The 22,729-nt window shown below is 41.0% G+C and overlaps 1 protein-coding gene across 2 annotated transcripts in view; it reads left to right on the plus strand.

Annotated features, from left to right (window-relative positions):
• LOC137334222 (receptor-type tyrosine-protein phosphatase gamma-like) overlaps positions 1-22,729 on the plus strand; it is a 549,824-nt gene that overhangs the window by 223,467 nt on the left and 303,628 nt on the right. For both annotated transcript variants that reach the window (XM_067998832.1, XM_067998831.1), the window contains exon 3: positions 9,360-9,539. In XM_067998832.1, coding sequence (XP_067854933.1) covers positions 9,360-9,539 — 180 coding nt within the window. The remainder of the gene's footprint in view (positions 1-9,359; positions 9,540-22,729) is intronic.

Consider the following 22,729-nt stretch of genomic DNA (forward strand, 5'->3'; position numbering starts at 1 on the left):
CCAGCCTGATTGACTGGCTGGCTGCCTGTCAGGTGGGACAGCAGCCGGGAAGAGATCAGTGTCCTCGGGGGTTGGATGGCAAGGTTGGGGAGAAATCAGTGTCATTGGCGGTTGGATTGGGGGGGGAGGGGCGGGAGGGGGGAGGTGAGAAGTCGGCAATCGTGGGGCAGGCTCAGACATCGGGGGGGGGTCGGCTGATCGTGGGGGTCCGATTGTGGCAGGTAAGCTTGTTGGGCCTGGAGGAAACACTCCTGCTCCTCCAGGCTCATAAACAGTGCAACAAAGGCACTTACCTGATGAACCGGCCTTTCTCACTTCCTTTTACCTGGCGAGATTCACGAAGCCTGGAAAAGCTGCCCTGAAGACTTTAAATTTAAAGCTCAGTTAAAATCAATTTTTCAAAAAACGCTACTTAATGTATCTTAACTACCTTAATTTCCCCCCAATGACCCACCTGCCGGCACTAATTACGGACGTGACCTCAGCGATTCGGCTCAACGCACCCACGTTCAACCCAGAAGTGGGTGTATTGGAGTCGGGTTGCGTTCGCTACCCAAAAAACGACTATTTTCACCTCCCACCCGACTCCAACCCACCTGTTCTTGGGGGTTAAAATTCCCTCCATGTTGTCCAAAGCTGTTTCGTCACAGATATTGCTCAACACTGGCACAAGCACCAAGTTTAAGGTTAAGAGGATTTAGGACAAGGTCATGCAGTAATTTCAGGGCAATGAAAGGTAGAGATTTTCAACTTTTCAATTCTATTTTTTTTAAACCTTCAAAGGAGACAACGTTGAACAGAAGGTCTTTACAGGACGGTTTTTAAAATATTTTTATATTTTAAATTTTTTTATTCACTTTCAGACACAATGCATGCTTTTTCCCATCTTTCAAAATGTACATAGCAAATTGCAGGCAGAAAGAAAATTGCATAAGTATGGGATTGATTTCTCCTTGTTAACATTTAAGGAAATTTTTGTACTTTTTTTTTCAAAAATGTCGTACTTTCTATGCAATAAAGTAATTTGGAAATATTTCTCAAGCACTGGTTAGACGCTGTTGACACTTGAGTTACTCCTGGTCCCATTATAGTACTCTATTCAAGCTTCCATTGTACTGAACTCTAATTATTGACCACTTTAACTTATTGATGACCACATTGGCTATTCTCACTGCTGAACTCACCTCAGTCTTCAACCTCCTGACTCCCTTGAAAGAATTTAGCATTAAAAATCAGGTCCCAAGATGTATGCACATCACGTTTGTGGTTTTATCATTCACTGTGTGTGTGTGATATCACTAATGTGATGCGCACACATCTTGGGACCCAATTTTCAGAGTGAAATCCAAGAAGGATTCTGGGTTTTTAAGATAAAAGTTGTTTATTCCCAATCCACCGTTCAACAAAAACCTGACTAATTTATGGTGGAAATGTGGCAAAACCAATTTTAATTATTTCTATGCACACGACACTATTTGTATTCTTGGATTCTTTTTCTGTCATGAATACATCCATCCTGGCTTTTCTTTTCCCCCCCTTTCCTTATTCCTCTATGCTAGCTTCCTAGCAACACCACCAATCAGGGAACAAAGCTTGCATGGGCACTATTGAAAACGCAAATCATCAGTTAGTGACCGTCATGGGGCAAAAATGACTTGCACCCAAGGGAAAACTGGCTCAGTTCTGACAAAACACCGAGGCCATTTAGTTGATGTTCATTCTTTGTAAGGTTGACATTGATCAATGAGTATATATAAGAATGGCAGGGTGCTCTGTAGTTAAGAGGCTGGACTACACTTCCGTTAGTTGCATTTTGTTGCAACTCACTAGATTTTTTTTCAAACTAGTGCTTTAAGCTATAGTGGAGTGTAATTAAAATACACCAACTACATAATTGGAAAAAAATATTAATTTATTTTTATGAAACTAGAAACTCCTTTAGTAATTTATTTATCACTTACATTACAACACGGGAAGAGGTCATTCTGTTCAACACATCTGTCCCACTACTGCCTCTTCAGGGACCTATCTCTGCTAATCCTATTTCCCTGTCATTTCTCTGTCTCCTTTCATATATTTCCTTTTCAAAGACTTACTCATATTCCTGTTAAATGATATTGTCTGTGCCTCAATAGCCACTTGCAGTAAAGAATTCTGTGTTCCAATATCCCTCTGCTAGCTTCCATTTTCATTTTTCTAATGATAATCCTAAGTCTAGGGTCCCGTGTTATCCATTCAAACATTCATTCTCTAATAATTCTATCAAAACTGTGAAAACCTCAATTAGATTACCCCTTCCACTTTTTCATATTTCAGTGAATAAAGCTCCAATATTTATAGGTTTCTTCATAACTACAACTTCTCATTCCTGGAATCTTAATTGTACCCTTTCCATGGCTCTAATATCCTTCCTACAATGGAGCACCCAAACTTGCATGCAATATTTCAATTGTAGCCTAGTTCATCATCACTTTCTTGCTTTTATATTCACTGCCTCTATGTATAAGTCCAGAAGCTATTTGAACTATCTGCACCCCTAGATCGCTCTGTTCCTTTAATCTGTTTAATGTCCTATCATTTAGGGTATACTTCCATTCACTTTTCTTTTTCCCAAAAAGGAGCACTTAACATTTCTCTGCTTCGAACTGCAGCTGCCAGTTATCTGCCGACTCCACTCTTCTGTCTGACATCCTGCAATCTCCTCTGTTCTCCCTTAGTTTAGCCCCTAGTTTAGTATCATAAGCAAACTGCAATATAATTCCTCTTGTGCCTAGGTCCAACTCACTTCCGTAAATGGAAATTTACTTTAACAAACTACAAAAAGTAAAATATATTTGAGATTAGACTGCACAGTTGATAGAGTACTTTGAATGGAAAGTACAGTAGATTCATAGGAGCAGGAGTAGGTCATTCAGCCCTTCGAGCCTGTTTCGCCATTCAATTAAATCGTGGCTCATAAAAGGAAGATGATCGTTCGTATAATTTCTTCTGCTTTTTTTCCCCTTTTTTCTCCCCCCAAAAAGAACCTGCTTCCAAATAGGAAAAAATGGCCCGTTCTGCATTTTTAATGTATGTAAAAGGTAATTGCTAATCACAAAATCTTCTGTATGCTTGACAACAGTGGTGACATTCAGTTTGGAGTGATTACTGGGTTGGGTTCACATAAAATTCACAAACTGTTTTGCAGCCTTGTAAAATGCTCCATAACAACTGTTCTGTTGTTTCTTTCTCCCCATAATAGCAGTAGCTCTTACCCATTGTAAGATCACTGAGGTTGGTACTGACACGAATATTTGTCGAGGGCACCTAAACCCCTTCACTGTAACTCCTCATTAAGGAACTGTTTGGGGTTTACTGCCCAGTCTATGCCTAGGAGAGAATGATGGCTTTCCGAACTGACTTACATCAGCCAGCTTGGATTATATTAGCATTTACACTACCAATCTCCCGACATGGTGTGTTAGCTACTGAGTGAATGAATTAACCCTTTCTTGCAAAATCATTAAAGAAGAAGCCAGACGTCAAATTCATGAACTTACAATTATCTATTTAACTTGGACATTGAGTATGCAACTGTTTAGTCGACATGGGTAAACAGCGGAATGATAAATGGAGATTACAAAGACAGTTCAACTGTGTTATGATAGTTCAGCATTAACTGGCTTGAGGGTTATAAATTTACAGTTGAGATCAGTGTCTGGGATTAGTTTATGTTTAGACTGCTTAGATAGCTGACAAGTTAACAGCCTCAGATAGCCAATCTATTGGATATGCTTATGGTTAGCTATGTTTCCAGAACTTTTATGACCTCGTCCTTATGAGCTGACACAGTTGAGTTGGTTACTTCATCTTCCCCTGGGATGATGGTGCTAGCCTCCTGAGACATCAGAGTGATGAACCTCTGTCTCTGATGGTGCTATCCATTCCTCTTGAATCCTCTACTCCTGGGTAGATTCATCTTCCATGCCAGTAGCTGCATCTGGACCAGTGGCTGAAACCTCACTTCCCTTGATCTTAAGGAGAATTGTACATCCAAATAACACACTTACATCTGCCTATACCTGGCTGGTACACCATACAACTTTAATTTCTGTCATATCACTTTCTCTTACTCTCTTAAACACTCTCAAAAGAGCTCACTTCTTTTGAAGTCAGTCATCTCCTTCACTCCCCAAACTTCTCAGATTCTCTTTAGCAAAGAGTCTTGCACACTTTCAGCCAAGGAGTGAAATATTTCTATCCCCTTAATGAGCTATTTCTGATCTGTGGCCTTGATGGTTTGTACTTCCCAGTACAGTATTGGTAAGGATTGTTTTGTTTACATAATCCTTTATGGTTTTAATTTGCTCCAGCATTCGGTCTGACTACTGACTTCTTTGGAGGACACATTTAAGATGAAACTTCATCTTGAGGACAATTAAGACAATTTAAGGCAATTCTTAGGCCATTCTCCTTACACAATGCTGTTTTGTTTAGGTGAAACTTCAGTACAATGGATGCAGTGCTCTTTGGTGCTGCATAAGGCTTATAGAGCTGTTTTACTTGTTGTGAAAAACAATGGTACAACCTGCCACTATTTTAACTTGCACCCTAAAAACTTTAGGCAGGGGAGAGGAAGACAGAACATTCAGTTAAAATAAAAATTGTGGCCTCCTAATACTAAATGAATCTATCCTTTTTCCCCTCCTCCATTTTTATGTTGGTATCCCTCCCTATTTACCAACATGTAACTATTTGCAGCCATTATTCTGCCTCAATAGTGTACATTAACACCAATCTCAGAAAAGCACCCTTAAATGTACCAATGTAGCATTAGGGTAGTTGTGTGATGTGGGCTCATGCCTATTTCCAATTGGGTTGAAGCGGTGCAAATTTATTTCACAAATGATTTTAAAGTCAACCCAATTCAAACTTAAGACCAAGAAGTAAACTGTGTGCTTATCCATAAATATTCCTTTTTATTTTTTTTTTTCACAATTGACCCAGATTATGCATTGTAAACTTATTATACTATTTTCCCCTGACATTCCTGTCCCCTTCTGGCCAGAAAAGCAGGAGAGTCTGGTCGTAGCAATATAGTGTGGGGAGATGCTGCATGGACGTTGGTATCCTGCATCCTGAACTGAAGAAGGACAAGACATCAGAGCATCTTTGGATAACGCTTTAGCCACAAACTGGTAACATTTACCTCTGTTTGACATACTTGGATAGCTATTGAGGATGGGATTGAAGCTTTGAGCCTCATCATGTGTTTAGCCTGTTAAGTGATAAAATAGGTCAACAATTGTACAAAACAGAACTCTCAAAGCATTACTTTGACAACATATTCTATTCGATGATTCTGCTTTGCAGGTGGGTTACTACAATACTGCACAACACTCTGAATATTGACCACTGCTCTCCCTGCAGTAGTATCTCCGTTGCACACAACTTGTGGTATCTGGTAAAAGAAATTAGGAGCTATTTTAAACTTTGTGGGGGTGAAATTGGTCTTCGACAATAGCACAAAACAGGCAATAGCGAATCGGCAACCTGTTTCACGCCGCATCTGATTTCCTTTCCCAATGATTTCAATGGAAAAGAAAATCAGGCAGAGCGTAAAACAGGCTGCCAATTTGCTATCGCCTGTTTTGCGCTATTGGCAAAGACCAATTTCACCCCTACAGATCACAAATTCTGACCCCCAGCTTGAAGAGTATTATTTGTAAAATTTTAAATGAAAACATAATCACTTGGCTGCTTTGAATTCACACTGAACTTTACTTCATTCATAACTCACCATCATGCTGTCTCATTTCATTATCACCTTGTCATATTTCTGCTTTGCCTTATTTATATCTGCCCAATCATTCTTCAGTCATAAATTATGAGTGTTTAATTGAGTGTTACAGTACTTAAAGAATAAATTTATGTATGTAATCAGCTTCCTACTGGCTTTTAATTATGCATCTGTTTTAAAAGGAATGAAGCCACGATACTGTTCCTTGAATCTAGATTTGGCTTTTCTCCTCCGATGGTGTGGTAAACAAGAAGCTGTGGAGACTCAAGTGCTGGAACATAGTTAATACCTTGTGGGAGGTGGACAAACGTCCATGTGACTCAGTTGTTGATTCCAAAATAATTTTCTATGGCATTAGAATCTGGAGGGTATGCTTCTGGTGTATACAAGTTTCAACTTATTGATAATGTAATGCACATTATTTTAAAATCTGTAAATGTTTATACTCTGTAGTCTATAGTTTCATGCTTTGCAACCAGCATTCCAATGTGGAGGGAAGTGTTCCATTTCTTATTATTAATTATGAAAGGTTTTGCATCACCAAGTTACCTGAATCATCAGATGGTTCAGGAGACAAATTAATTTTAAATCTGCAGTGGAAGATCAGTTTCAATCAAAATTGCACCAAAATGAATGTGAAAAGGGAAGTGTCGGCTTGGTGCATTAAATTTGCTGATAGTGAATAGTAGTTAGATGAATCCCACTGGGCGTTGTTCATGATTGCATTTTCACAGTATGAAATTCCTGCCACTTTCCACTGTCAAGCTTAATGAAGGATCAGGAGCAGAAATGTTGTCCTCTCCAGGTGGACTTTCTAAGTATTTCATGAAAAATGAAATGCTCTTGGGATCAGGAAACCCATAGGCTTTGAAACAACTTGAGATGAGAAGTGCTAAGACTTAACAAAAAAAAGCTGACTGGATTAATTTGAGGCTAATGCCTGTTCAGATCCGTAATTCTCAGTGTACTATGTTATGGGGGAGGGAACTTCCAATCAGTTAACAAAAGTTTGCTTTGTGCTGTATATTTACCCCAGATGCTTGGTTGCAAGTACTTCTTCGCAATCTGAATTACACCAACTTATTGGACACTAATTTGTATAATGTATCTAACATCTTCCCACAGCATGTGAGACCTCATAAACTTTTACATTTATTAATTAACTGTAATCAGAACCTAAGACACATTAATTACAGGGGGATTGTGAAGGAAATAACTGTTTTCCCACTTGCTTTTTGTTGTGGTTTTTTTTGCACGTAAGGAATGTCCTGATGGGATAGTGGGATTCTGCCCCTAAAATGTTCCACCTGTGCAGTAATATCTGTACGCCAAAGTTCATAGAGAGTGCAAATTTTAAATGCAGTCACTTTCAGCATTGTCTGATTATCAATGATCACTTACTATATAATTACAAAATGCCAAAAGCATTCTCTCCAATTCTGGAGGATGCCCTAATATAGCCCATATAATATTCTAAATGTTCCAAGGTCAAACCTCTTGGCTTGCTGCAAATAACATGAATTCTCATGTGAACATACATTTTATACTTAGCCTAATTCTTATTTGTTGATCAAAATATCCATTAACATATTTTCACCTATTTTGTGACCATTCTTAGTTCTTCATTCTACTTTCTTTGTTATTGTACTTCTGCTTCCTTCCTAGAATTATTTTGATTTTTTTTTCTCCCTTGTCTGTTTCCAACTGTCATCCGTTTATTAGACCTGTTTAGTATCAAAACCAGTTAACATAAATTGTGTAAAACGTGAGTTCACTTGTCCTCTGTTTACAATTGCCCAAAACAAATCCATCAACCTGTTTATTGTAAATACCCGATGTAGAAACAACCCATCTCAGCATTTGCTGAAAGTTGCCACATTTACAACTTTGAGGCCTGTTTTGCTTACTTTAACAAGCACAGGAAAACAAAAATCAGTGCCAGTGTAAACCAGGTTCTCCTTTTTATATGGCACTGACTTTCTTTTTAACTTTCATTATTGATCAAAAGCTAATAAACCCATTCTAAAGATTTAAAAAGGGATAGCAAAACATGTTAGGAATCATCCTTAAACCTCAGGACCTTTAGTTTATAGGAAAGCCAGTGATATCTTACTTTCTTGTATTTTCTCCTTTTCCCATTTCAGAGTGGTTGACCAGAGTTTGCTTTGTATTTCAGAGGTACTTAAAAATACTTTTAGGTTTGAAAATGAGATTCTAAAAATAATATCTTTTTTATTTGAAAGTTTTTGCAATGAAGACTGATTTTTCCATTAAGAATATCAGAATGTGTGGCAGTTCTCCCAATGTGTGTGTATTTATTTCCAACCATTGTCCACAGCAGCCAGCATAAGAGTGGGAGTTGGGTATGGTGTTGGAAAGCAGCTTCACTCAACATCAGACCTTTGTTGCCTTCTGCAGAATCAATTGTTAAAATGTGGAAATTACTTTAAAATGCAGAAACCGGGGATGTACTATTATTGGCTCAGCTCTGCTTGGAGATGGATTATAGCAGCAGTGAAGTATAATAACTGTTTGTGTGTATATATTTATTTTAAATACCAGATTAAGATGAAATTTAAATTCCACCTTGATTTCTTAGTTGTATGGTTTCAGATCTGAAAGCTCTAACTGGCTCTTCATGCTTTTATTGTTTCCATGGAAACATCAGGTACTTGTCAAAAGCAGTAACTCTTGTGAAGTGTGTACCTGAAAGTAAATGAAGTTGTCATCCAAGACGATATGGGTGGTTCCATGGTTTTGAATACTAGAGACCACTTTCTGACCTGCTTTGAATCTTGCTCCCTTAGATGTTAAATTGCATGCTATTTTTAATTGTCCAAAATTCTATTTTGTTTTTAATTGCTTGATAGATCCAAGCTAAATATTTAATCTGTGGGATACTTTTACTTTTATTATCTCTAAGGATGAATATCAGTTCTGCATGGTTTCTATACTGTCACCAATGACCTTCACCCTTTTCCTTTGGATTCCCCTTAGCCACAGATTGTGGAACCGAGGTCAGAAAGTAGAATCATTGGTGATAGTATTTCAGTTGCACTTAGAGATAATTGTTAACAACATATGAGGTTGATTTCTTCTGCAAAAACTAAAATGACTCATATCAGCTAATGCATTTTGGTGATTGAATGATTTCTATAGGCATATGCCATGCAGTTTTTGTATTTTTCTTTACTGAGCTAGGTTTGTGAGCCTGACCCAGTCCTTTGTTTCATAGTGTTTGTTGTCTGGTATGTGCTCTGATACAGTTTGTAGCTTTTTATAGTTGATTTAAAGTAGCTTCATAAGAAGACTCATTATTTCTATACCAAATGCTACAGAAACAAGTTGAAAATTTTCCATGAAAAGGGATCAAGTTTCGAATGTATTTTACATGTGGACTTAACTAAGTTCCAACTTGTAAATAATGTGGCATTGCAACAACTGTAAACATTGGGGTAAAATGAAAATTACAACTGTGAATTTGATAGTTTTGTCTCAGTAAATGCTTTCAGCTCACAAAGATTGAAACCAAATCTGAATTTTATGACATTTTTCACTAAATATAATGTATTCCCTTTAGGAAACTACGGACCAGAAAATTGGGCCACATCTTACATCAATTGCTCGGGCATCAAGCAGTCCCCAATTGATATTGTAGATCAGAAGACACGTGAGAACGATGATTTACAGCAAATCCATCTTGAAGGATTTGAAATTGAGTCCTCGAACAGGACACGTATGAAAAACACTGGAAAGACAAGTAAGTTTGTTAGCATGAATAGCCAAATGCTTTTCTGGCTATTTGAACTACGAGTGACTGTCTAGGGATATTTAATTATAATTGATGGAATCAAGCATGAAAGAAGCTAGTGTGGTAGGAAATCACCATCACCAAACCATTACATACTACAAACTATAGTTTGCGAGTGAGCTCCTCTTGAAGAAGTACAGTTACTGCCTGTTTCTGCGGATTGATGATTTACTGTGCAGTGCGCTACCTTGCGGTAAATTTACATTGCTGAACTACTTCAAGAAGGGGTTCTATAAATTAGTTGCAACTCCAGGTGCTGTAGAAGCCACCTGTTTATATTGTGAGGCTGTTCCCACAGCACTGAAGGCACATCTAAACAACTTTGTTCTAAAGTCATTCATGTAAGTGAACCCTCTGCAGCAGTTTAAAAGTCGATTTGATTTTTTGCCAGTGACCACTGCTGTCCCCAGTGACTCGGGAAAGTGGTTTGTAGACGATTGGGAGCAATGCTTCTTTGCTGCCCCTTATGTGGCAGGCATGTGCATTGTTACAATTGAAGCTTTCTCCCAATACTCTTAACTCATGTTCACAGCAAAAAGACAGTTCCAGTAAGCAAAGCTTTGTCTCAAATGAACTAAAACTTACAGCCTTACCCATAACATGAATGGGATAGCATACCACAGGATTAACTATTACTTTCCTCTGCACTGGAGACTATGTGGACTGCCCACCATGTTCCCCTGTCCACAGATGATGATTATCTCACTTGTTAGACTGGACTATTCAAGCTAAAACTAAGAGTTCAATTTACTTATAAATTAAATAATTACACACAAGCAAGAAATACACAGTAAGTAACAATTAATACTTGACTTGCATAACACTTGCACTGTTCTACAATTTTCAACTGCGGGTCCAATGAAACATTACATAATTAATGTCCCCAATGGGAGATCACCTCACATGGAAACAGGCAGTCAAAACAGGTAACAACTCCTCAGAGAAAATCTATTCTCTTATAAAATTTTCTCAGATTGCAAAATCAGTTTCAACACCCAAGATCATTACAAAGTGCTGGCAGGGCATACTAACGAACAGCTTGATTCACATCATTAGGCGTCCCACCAAGTCCTAAGATGAAGCATGTTGGAATTTTGGCTGGAATGATGCTTCATTGATGGGTCAGCCATTGGCAATAATGAGTTTTGTCTTCTCTCCGAACCGACAACCTTGAATATATTAACATTTTAAAAAAACATGAGGTAATTTCTGATTAAATTCAATTTTGAATACAGGCAACAATGTCACTGTGGGGAACTGGCTGCGACAGATGCCCGACTCCTGGCCTGGAAATATAGCTTTCTCTGGATAGTTTTGTATATTGTTTTTCTGTCCCATCACCAAAACAAAAGAATTTTCGGGGGGTAATTTTCATCTTCACCATTTGGGCGGTAAACTGGCAGTGAGGATTGTCCGCCCATTAGAAAAACTGGCTAATTTTCATTTCCATTGGATTCAATGGAAGTGAAAATCATGTGGTTTCTATAACGAGCAGCTCACTGCCTAAACGATGAAGATGAAAATGACCCCATATAGCTCAGCCACTGGATAGCCAACATTCATTTGAAATTCATATTATTCTTTCTATCTAAATGATCTACCACAGACAAATGTTTGTGTTGCCCTTGGGAGGTGGCGATGTTGTTTTTGGCGTGGATGATACCACCCGGTTTGGTGGTGTACAATGCTTCCAACTCATTTGCTCTGCCTTGGTTACTTAGGTGCTTTGGAAAATGGCAAAATAAATGGTATTAAACTGGCATTAGATGTGCAGCATTCTTTGTCTGAATAGTGCAAGTTTCCTTTGAGTGTGCTTTCTACCAGCAGTGGTGAAAATTTCCACACCTTGGATGAAAAACACACTTTCACCAAATGGAGTTATGAACTGGCCAGGGAATCAATGGGCTAAGAAGGTTTTACAGATTCCCTATTAATCTTTACATAGCTTGTTTCATTTTGTTCCATGCTCTTGTGCCTATTTTGAGGCGGTATGACAAGCAGTGCAAGAAATAAAGTTCCAATGGAACAAAATGTTTGAACATGTAAAGCATTAGTGCGAGTACACCTAAAATACTTGTAGTAGTTTTCAGCAACTCCATCTGGGCACAAATCTATTAAGGTGTTAAAACAGCGACTTTTGAAATCAGGACAAAAAGTGTTTAAATAAAAAAGGCAAAGTACAGTGGCGCTGTAATTGCCTTTTAAAACTAATGTTCAATTGTATTGGAAAATGAGTCAGAAAATGTTATTGCTGAAATAGGTTTTAAAATATCAAAACTTGATCTGAATTCTAATTTATCTGTGCTTTTCTTAAAGGAAATGTGTGGACACGTTTGCCCTAACACCCTATTTACCTTGTTGCTTTACTATCAGCATCAAAGTAAACAAGAAGCATGCAATATCAAAAGAGGTGGTGCTGGCTTGCTCTTCCAGCAGCAGCATTGTCCCCGAGGCGAACACAAATACTAGTTGGCAGAGCATCACATGTTTTGTTTGTGGTGGGCTGAGATTTGAAGCTCTCACACCTGCCTTATACATGCTAGTGATGTGGTCATGCTCCTGTACAGGATTTTCACCATCCAGTGAGTAAGGTAGAGGCCCCTGCCTTTGGGCAGTTATTTACTTGTGGATCTGGTGCTTTAGAAACTGTATCCACTAGATAAATAGGACAGTGTCTACAGCACCAAGAGCTGCAGTTTTTCTTGAAGTGGTTCCACAATGTAAATATGCTGTAAGGATTTTTAAATGTGACGAATCAGTGAAATGCCTTATCCTTGATATTTTCCAACCCCAAGATCCAATTTTTTTAACAAAGATGTTTTAAAAAAATAAAGTAAAAACATAAGATATTTATTGCTGCTGCATTTAAGTCTTGATTATAAAATCATGGTAACATTGGGGAGATTGGGCCTTTTCTTTTAAATTCTCCATTTGTTCTTTAAAAGATTTATTGCTTAGGTGGGAGGTTGGATCAGCACTGAACAACTAGACTTTTAATTATGACATTCAACTTTTCTTTGTTTTTCAAAAAATTATTCCATTTTGAAGAATAAAGCTAGCAGAATGCCATAGTAAACACTACTGCGCATATAACAGCAAGAAAGGCTTAAATCAGATAAACAACAGAAATTAAATACTTTGCTGTACATCCAGTGACTGAAAATGTCCCTGTAATACTATGAAACCACACCATTATATCCTCTATAGTAAAGAGATGTGCCTTCCTTTATTACCATACTGCTAAAAAGAAAGAAATGGAGCAAGCTCATATCAGTGGCAGTGTAGTAGACTTTCAGTGCCATTGTAATACCTGCATATAGTTACTCTTCATAAACTACAACTTTTAAAAGTCAATTCTAGTTAATTTTCCTGAATGTGGTTCATAATGTATCAATCTTATTGGTAGGAATTGTGGGATTTTGGCTTAGGTGGAAGAAAGCTTTTAAGCCTAATGGGTTCATAAGCAAATGTTATATTTTAACAGTTTTGTGATTACATACAGTGTAAGTTTTGTGTTTATGTACAGTGTAAGGCTCAGCACTTCCCCAGAACATACTTTAACCCCAAGGATAGAAGAATATTACCTTTTCATTTTCTACACCTTTGAATTCCTCAATGTGTTCCCAATTTGTGGCATTTTGTGCTGTGGAATTGTACCAGTGGGAACTTAATTGAAACTAGGTGTCACTTTATAACTATAATTTTTATCTCTCTGGGCTAGATTTGAGCCCTGATTCCAGAAGTGAAAGGACTGTCTCCTACCATGTTGTACTTACCAAGGACAAACTAATGATTCAGGGTGAAATGAAAACGAATAACGAGCGGTTGTTTTTTTGATTTGTTACCTTTTCTAGCTGACAACTAATACGAACCATACAACCTAATTCATTAATCTTACCCCAAGTGCTGACTTAACCATGATTTGTTGAGATGCAATTATGAGGAGAAAATTGTAGTATTGTTGCTAAACTTTGCCATTAGTCAGCCATAGGTTTAAACAGGGTCGTAACAACTTATCATGATGCCAAATGGCCTAAGGACTTATTCCACAGCTCAACACACTTTGCATATCCTCTGTGTTGGCACCAGTTGACTGAAATTTTGCTGCAGGGATCTTTCCCAAGGCTCCTGCCAGATTTTCAAACCTGGACGTTTATAAGAGGCAGTTGCTGCACAGTGATATTTTCATCTTGTCATTAATAATAGCTTGCAGTAGGAAGCTGAGATTGCTGGGCAATGAATACTGGCTTAAAGCCTGCAAATGTGCATGAAGCCATCCCCCACCAAAGAAAGACTAAAATGTATTAATCTAGTTGAAATCCCATCGTCATTGTAGGGTAATTATATTTCCATTTTCTGATGGTTTGCACGTCGTACCACTTCAAACCAGTTGAAAGATGACGTGTTATGGAGACAACATTGTGCCACTTCATCCCATTGAAGCCAGTAGTACCACATAAGAGATAATTTTGTATTTTGGTATCCCCCAAATCAGCACCCACTCAAAATTCCCAGTATATTTCATGTAGTTATAGTGTTCCAAAATTATTCCAGTGAGCTTTTCTTTGGACAGAAGTATACATCAATCATTATCAAAATACACAGCCAGAATTAACAGTGAAATCAGAATGTGTTGTTAAATGGCACTGAAAATGGTTGTATTGCACTTGACTATAAGGAATAAGCTACTGTAAATGAATAATTATGAGAATATTTCAAATTATGCTGTCTCAAAATTATCCTATTATGATTCATCGAGATCAGAAAAATGACTGCAAACGGTCTAATTAATTATTGATTTTAGATTTAAAAATTGATGATTTGAAAGTAAATCTGCTCATTTATGAATGGGATGAACCAAATCTCTAGCAGTGCAAAATATATATTCTAGTTGCCAATTGGCAACATGCCCATAGTCCTTTTGTTTCATTATATTTTTGGATAAATAGATGTATATTCGTGCATGATGTCTTAGTTGTTTAATAGTTTCATACAGTTGTTCAACCTCTTAATATTTGTATGGAACATAATATGCCGAAGCTTATCATTGTTTTATCATTGTTCAGACAAAGAATTACTGGATCTTTTCAGTGTGACCTTTGTTAAAATGGGTTGATGTACAAGCAAATTATCAGTCAGTCATTCTGTTAGCTTTGACAATTCATTTATCAATAGGCGTTCACAAACTGGGTATGAAATTGATTTTTGTTTTACGTGCCTGTTTGCATTATTTCTTTTCATGGTTACTTAGAATGCTATATTTTAATAAAGGTGAATGGATTTTCTACGGCATTATTCACTAAGTCAAATTATTTGTTGTTTTATAAGGACTCTGGTATACTATACAATGTTATTGTTCTGTTGCTGAGACGATGCTGTATTCCTTTTAAGCCAGGCTACAAAGTCTAATTATTGTTCAGTGCCACTGAGTTGAGATCAGGGTTTAATTGGTCTTGCGGCAGGTCATGCAATCTTGGCGTATTCCCCCTTTTTTAAAAAAGAAGTGCGATTAGTATGGTCACTTAGAGGTTACAGCCATTTTGGGCTCAATTTTAGCATCCGCGATCGGGTGCGTTCCCGGTGGGGGAGCTCCGAAAATCAGGGATTCCCGGGACGGGTCAGGAGCCCGGCTCCAACCCGCCCACTTCCGGGTTTCCCACAGACGCGCTGACATGCGCACGCAGCCCCCGCATGTGGGACTCCCGCCGGCAATTAAAGCCGGCGGGGTGCCACTTAAGCTATTTATCTTGGTATTTCAGGTCGTTTACAGACCTCATTAACGAGATATTTTAGGAGGGTTGGGATTTCCCCCGTACTGGGGGAAACACTCCCAGTTCAAATGGACGTGTTGCAGCCATCAGCCTGTGGCAGCTGCAAAGGTCCTTTTGACAGGTTGGGGGGGTGGGGCGGTGGAGACCCTCACTCATTGTAGGAGGCCACTCTGTCACTTTGGACAAAGTTTGGCCTTCACCACCCTCCTTTAACAATAAAATTCACCAACTTGCACACTTACCCCGGGGTCCAGAGACATGTACCTACCTTGCGGACCCCCTCAGATGTACATCTTCCGGGTGGGGGCCGCCGTAGCTGCAGTCATGACCTCCTCGGAGGGCGAACAGCATCACCAGCCTCGTCGGCCACGCCGTCCACCTCTGACACGTGGAGCTCCACAACACAGTGCTGTAACACATCCACCTGCACAGCAGGAGGGAGGGCAGCGGCAGAGAGAGATGCGTCGCAGAGGGCACTACCCTCGCCACAGGGTCCACAGACCGAGGCACATCTTCCTGGACCTCTCTGAGCAGCAGTGCACACGGAGGCTCAGAGTCACTCGACATGTAGTCGTGGACATCTGCATCCTCCTTCATGCCGAGCTGCTCCCGGCTGGCCCGAGCACCATCTTCTTACCTGTCGTTGTCAAAGTCACCACTGCCCTCAACAACTTCTCCTCCGCATCCTTCCAGGGTGCCACCGGGGACATCGCCGACGTCTCTCAGTCGTCTGCACAAAAGAGCCCTGCAAATACACCTACACCCACTCTGCAGTGACACAATGGGTGGCATCAGTTGTGGGTCTTCATTGTGATCATCAGAAAAGGGCATTATTGCACAAACCAGACAAGATTCGCAAAGATGTGGCAGTAGTGGTGCCAATATAATATGTAATGTGAGTTGATCAGAAATTAAATATAAGTAAAAACCATTACAAACCCTCAAACACCCTTGTGCATCCCCTTCATGCTCACGACATGTTTGCCTTACGATTCCTACTGCACATATGTGATGCATGCCCTGTGGCTGCAGCACAGGTAGTGGCAGGTTGAGTGAGGCTGACTGTAAAGGAGATGCATGAGAGGGTGAGTATGAGATAGAGCCATGAGATTGTATGAGGATTGGGTTGAGTGGTAGTGGTGGGATGAGTACTGGCGAGGTGAGTAAGTGCAGGTAAGATGAGGATGAGGTTTGAGTGGGTGTGAGGGGTGATGTGACAGAGTAGTGTTGGCAGTGCAGAAGGAGGTGGGGGTGGGGGCGGTGATGTGGCAGACGGAGTGTAGGGGAACGATTAAGTGTACTCACTTCGGCTGACCTACTTAGGTCATTGGAGCGCCTCCTGCACTGTATGCAGGTGGGCGATATGTTGGTGGTGCAGGTGACCTCCTCTGCCATCTCGAGCCAGGCCTCCTTAGTGGCAGAGGCAGGCCGCTTACTCCTGCCCGCCAGGGGGAAGATCTCTGTCCTCCCCCTCCTCCTCACCCCATCCAATGATACCTGGAGTGAGGCATCATTAACCTGGGAGCAGCCTTCCACCTGGGCTGCTCCATGCTGTAATTTTTCTTATTTCTTGCAGCATCAGTCAGTAGAGGACTGCCCCTTTAAATAGAGCTCCTCCAGCTGACAGACCTTACTGCGCATGCGCAGTCCGCCCGACGCGCAGCTCAGCAGCGGGGAACCCGGAACAAGAGGTAAGTGGATCCAATCAGCCTGCGATTGCGCGCGGGGCAGATTGATTTCACCGAGCGCGTTACCCACGTGCCCAATCGCCCCCCCCACCCCCACCCCGCCGCGAACTCGCCACCCTGGTAATATCGGGCCCTTTGTCTTCTGCATCAAATGGCTACTTTTGTTTCTTTATACTTTTTTTTGAAGTGTGGCACAAAAATTTGAAAGTAATGCTTGACGTGTGACAGACACAAATTGCAGGCTAGATGTATTGTTTTTATAAGATCATAAGCAGATCTTCCATGACATTGCTCATGGTGAGTGAGAAGGTATGCACATTTATGCTCTGTAACATAGTATAGTATTAGTGTCACTGATTGAATATGTCAAATTGCATTTTTATTAACATTGTTAGTGATATTAAGCTCGGCATGAGAAAGGTGGGAGCACCAGCAGCAAGAAGAATGGTGGAGGGGGTGAAGCTACGGGTGCTCGGGGTAGGATTTTAACCACGGATGAAGGGGACTGGTGGCATTAGCTGGGGGAGGGGGGGGGCGGAAGTGGAGGACCACTGTCATGTTGATGGATCTGACCACTCGGTCCATGGACAGAATGGTCTCCACGCTCTGAGCAAAGCCTTGACACAAATTGGAGCTGGACTCCTCCATGCTCTGCAACATTGTGCATAAGCTTGCTGGCAGGTTGCCCAGTGCACAGAGTATTTTCCATCAGAGTATATGCCCATCAACCTTCTTTGGTAGGCTGGGACCTCAAAGTCAGAATCTGAATCCTCTGCAGCAGAGCTAGTCTGTGATCTCGCCCTCCACTGAGTTGGCACCTCAGTCATTTGGAGCCAAGGAGTCCAGCAAGTTCAACTCGGAGAGTATCAATTTGGAACTTTGAAGAGTATGGTCAGATAAGTATAGTTCCCACAGTGGTGAGAACTATAACAGGAAAAGAATTCAGAAGAATAATAATTTAGCATAGAGACTGTGAAACATTTGTTTTCATTTTGAGGAGCTAGTTTGTACTGTAAATATGTGCTATTACCATTATTTATTTGCTAGTTTATCTATTGTTAAATAAATTCACTTGATAATCAAAGTCTGAAATAAGTTCTGATGTTGTGATGTTCTGCTTTTTTTTGTGGATATAGGATAATTCCAGTAGCTAAAGTAATTAACAATTTTTTTCCTGTCCGTTATCTTAGGCACATTTCTGAAAGCTTCATTAGATACCGAGGCTAATGAATTACTTTTGAAGTCATAGGGCACTGGGACTCACCTTTTGACAATAGCCTAAATTCCAGAAGCAAGAAAACCTAGAATAAGAAAGACCCACAAACATAATAGGCAGCAGGAGTGAAGGTAGATTGAGGGTAGTGTAGAGTGAGATGAAGCATCGAGGGAGGCCTGGTGAAAGGGGGCAGGGCTGGATAAGATGAAGAGGAGAGCAGATCAGGACCTGGAATGGCTTAGGCTGGAGCAGAAATAAATTTTAAAATTCCATAGACTAATGGCAAAGAGCTAGGTATGACAAAGTAGGATCTTTGGATGGGGGTAGGACAAGAAAGGTAACCAGTCCAATATTGGGGAAGAAGTCCCGGGCAAGAGACAGTGGCAGAGTGAAGACTGATTTGGGATTTAACTGGAGAGTGAATGTTCAACATGGATCCAGCAATGATGAAAACTAGTCTGGAAGCCAACAAAGGAGTAAAGTTCACACTGGTAGCCAGTGGAAGAATGATATTTGATCCAGGAGCTGTTAGAGGAGTAGAAAATGATCCCATAGCCATCGGAGATGCAGAGTATCAACCAGGAGCTGGTGGATTTTGATCCAAGAGAACAGTGATGAAAAGGAGTTTTGAGGAGGTCACTGGAGGAAGTGTGTGAAGTCCAGGACACCAGAAGCAAGGTCCCGCCGAGGAGCCAACACAAGAATGAAGCACAACCCAGGAGAACAGCAGAGTTCTGGCTAGGAACCAATTCAGCAGCAAAGTAAAGCTCAGAGGCCAGGGGAGCAATGGTGCCCAGTCCAGGAACCCAGGCGGTGACCTTTTGGTGGTGGGCAGTGACCCCAGGTCGTCCAGTAACAGAGCAGTCGCTCAGCAGCACAGAAGTCCCAAGTGGTCCAGCAGAGTTCCTGCAACAGTCGAGTCCAGAAGATCAAATGTAAGTTAAGTGCCAGTCCTGAAAGCAACCTCCAGATGAAAGGCAGAGGAATCAAGGATAATCTAGCAAAGCAGCACAGTCTTGATGCAAAGGAGTACTGTAAATCATGTGACAGCAGAGCCTAAGTAAAACAGAGCTGAATAAGGAATTGGCCTTGAGCGCCTGTTCTTGCTGCTGAGTGTGGGAGAGTCCCAGGTTTGATCCTTGGTTTTTGTTCAGTTGGTTGATTGCAGCCAAGGTGGTATTTGGAGCGCTACAGATGGCTTGAGTGCCCCTAGACCAGGGAAGAGAAAATCAATCATGGTTCCTGTAGTTGGCTTCAGTGTCCCTAGACCAGGGAAAGAAAAATTGGCCAGGGTCCCCCTTCCTCACCCCTGCTGGAAAATGCACATGTATGTGGGCATGTATTGAGGAAGGGATTCAGTGTGTTGTGATTCCTTCCAGGGTGAAATAGCCCGTGAACACACTCTGGCTGGGCTCATGTGAAGAATGCTACTTGGGTGAGGTACTGGAAAGCTACCTATGCCTATGGAACAGTACTCGAGAGCTAGCCATTACCTTCAGGAGAGGAGGGGAGAAAATTGGAAGTAGCAGACTTCAGGAGGACTTAAATAGGCTGGTGAAATGGGCAGACAGATGGCAGATGCAATTTAATGCAGATAAGTGTGAAGTGATGCACTTTGGGAGGAACAACATGGAGAGACAGTGTAATCTAAATGGTACTATTTTGAGGGGGGTGCAAGAGCAGAGGAACCTGGGGGTGCATTTTCACAAATCTTTGAAGGTGACAGGGCAAGTTGATAAGGCGGTTAAGAAAGCGTATGGGATACTTGGCTTTGTCAATCGGGGCATTGAATACAAAAACAAGGAAGTCATGCTAAACCTTTGCAAATCACTGGTTAGGCCTCAGCTGGAGTATTGTGTACAATTCTGGGCACCACACGTTCGGTTGGATGTCAAGGCCTTGGAGGGTAGAGAGGAGGTTTACCAGGATGATACCAGGGATGAGAGACTTCAGTTATGTGGAGAGATTGGAGAAGCTGGGATTGTTCTCCTTAGAGCAGAGAAGATTAAGGGGAGATCTAATTGAGGTATTCAAAATAATGAGGGGTTTTGATAGAGCAAATAGGCAAAAACTGTTTCCACTGGCAAGTGGGTCGGTAACCAGAGGTCATAGCTTTAAAATAATTGGCAAAAGAACTAGGGGGGAAATGAGGAGAAATGTTTTCACACAGAGGGTTGTTAAGATCTGGAATGCACTACCTGAAAGGATGGTGGAAGCAGATTCCATTGGAACTTTCAAAAGGCAATTGGACATGTAGTTGAAGAGGACTAATTTGTAGAATTATGGAGTGTGGGACTAAATTGGACAGCTCTCTCAAAGAGCCGGCACAGGCACGACAGGCCGAATGGCCTTCTTCTGTGCTGTATCATTCTATGATTCTATGAATCTATGAAAACTGATTCACAGCTTTTGACACACCTTGGGGTTTGTAAGTTATTTGATCATTTCATTTTCGGTGGCTTACAATTTCATTCATCTGGCCATCAACGCCGCAAGTATGAGGATGGTATAGTTTCATCGGGTCATGTTCTGAGGAAAACAACTGAAATACTGTATGTTGTCCTTTAGACAATATAGTCAGGTGGCACTAAACTTGTATATTGGTATGCAGTTTCACGTAAAGCATGAACTGCTGTGATTGGGGTGCTTCTGAAGAAACTTCCAAATTAACTATTCGTTGGGCATTCATAACTTGTTGCGATGTCACTGGAGGCCTGTTGGCACAGTCTGCTTTGGGAAGAGGAGCTTCCACCAGCACAACATCTGCCAAAATGTGGTAATGTTACGTCTCTGGAGATGTGAAGTTGCAGGTGCCAGAGGGAGAACACAGTGCAGCCCTAAGGCAGCCTGAGAAACCTGGCATTTCTCCGAAGCTCTTCTTCTTTCTTCGAACAGGCCAGCTCAGAGGACCCCTCTGGGTGCCAGTAAAGGGAGGTGTGGCCAACAAAAATAACAATTGGCACAAAGGCTCATGAAAGCCAAAATTTAAACAGTTTAAATAAAAAAGGAAAATATTACAAAAAGGCATCTTCAAGGCCTCTTTCTTGACAGATTTTATTGATTTGCTGAGGACTCAGCGTACAATATACCCGGCAGCCAGGAAATGGAGTAGCGCCCTTCCTGCCCCCTTTTGTTTGGAGTAATGAAGCTCCTGTCTGCTTTGGATGGGAGTTTCAAATGCTGACTGGAAAATGGAGCAAGTCTCCAAGCCAGCAGGAATCTGCTTTCTGACAGATTTGCTGGCCTTTAACACCTGTTTTTGGCTGAATTCGGGATGGTAGCAGGACTCTGACCCAGTTATCTTTTTGACATACATGGGTTACATAAAATGTAATAAAAAAATTCAAGGTTTAACTGATATACAAATGACTCTGCAGCAACAGTCACCAATGCAATGATAAGAGTTTTAAAATAAACACAATGGCCCCAATTTTACCTGCGGACCAATTTTCAGCAGGTGAGTTTTGGTGTCAGTTCAAAACTCTCTCACTGCAGCAAAAAAAAGGTCCGGGGTATTTTGACTCCTGGGCCTCATTTAAATGCCACCAGATGACTTCCCACCCAGCCGACTTCCTACCCATTCCGTGCTAAGACTAGATAAGTGGTGGGATCAGCTCCCGAGCCGTCCTGCAATCGAGAGGAGTGCTAAGATCGTGGCAGGGGAGGCATAAGATTTCCTTGTGGGGTTCAGATGAGTGCTCCTGCTCTTTCTGGCCCCACACAGAAAGTAAAAAAAAACTTTTAATCTTTACTTTTGGGGCCTCTTCTGGCCCTTGATCCACTTCCTCACTGGGTTGGCCTGTCAGAAAACTCACTTCCGCTTCCCGCTCAGGTCTTCTAGTAAAGATTGCAGTCAGGACTCGACATGCATATGTTAAAAAGGACCCCGCTGGCTTTGAGTGGGCGTCCTTGCCGCCTGCTCAGTGGAGCAGGTTAAAACAGTGGCAGGTTAGCTCCCGACGGCGCGAGTGCAGGTAAGTGACACGGGCAATTTCATATGCGGGCTGGAAACCCAAAAGGTGGGTTAAAATTTCCCCCAATATGTTTGTGACTGAGCTGATATTGAAACTGGAGAAATCCTGAGAAACTACATATATTTAATTCAAACTAGCAGTTCTCCTGTGTCTTTGCTAAAGTGTGATATCTGAAGTGTAACAGGAAATAATTGTGATTCTCACAGGAAGTGTGTGCTGCACACGAGATTTTTAATATATAACTAATCAATTTCCCATGGCATTGCAAATGGCAAATCAGAGAGTGTGGTCACTCCCTGACTTGTCTCCACTGTCTTAATTTGCTGATCCCCTCTCTTAGTTATCTTCTGCTTCTCTTCCTTTAACTCTACTTTTTGCTTCTTTTTCTCTGTCTTTTGCTTTGCTTTTCAGGTAGGAAGCGGTGGATGGATGGTATGGTGTCATTTGGTGGTGTGGGGAAAGAGGCCACCAATGGCTACAGGTTGCATTT

Source organism: Heptranchias perlo, chromosome 17, assembly GCF_035084215.1.
Source record: "Heptranchias perlo isolate sHepPer1 chromosome 17, sHepPer1.hap1, whole genome shotgun sequence".
Lineage (NCBI taxonomy): Eukaryota > Metazoa > Chordata > Chondrichthyes > Hexanchiformes > Hexanchidae > Heptranchias > Heptranchias perlo.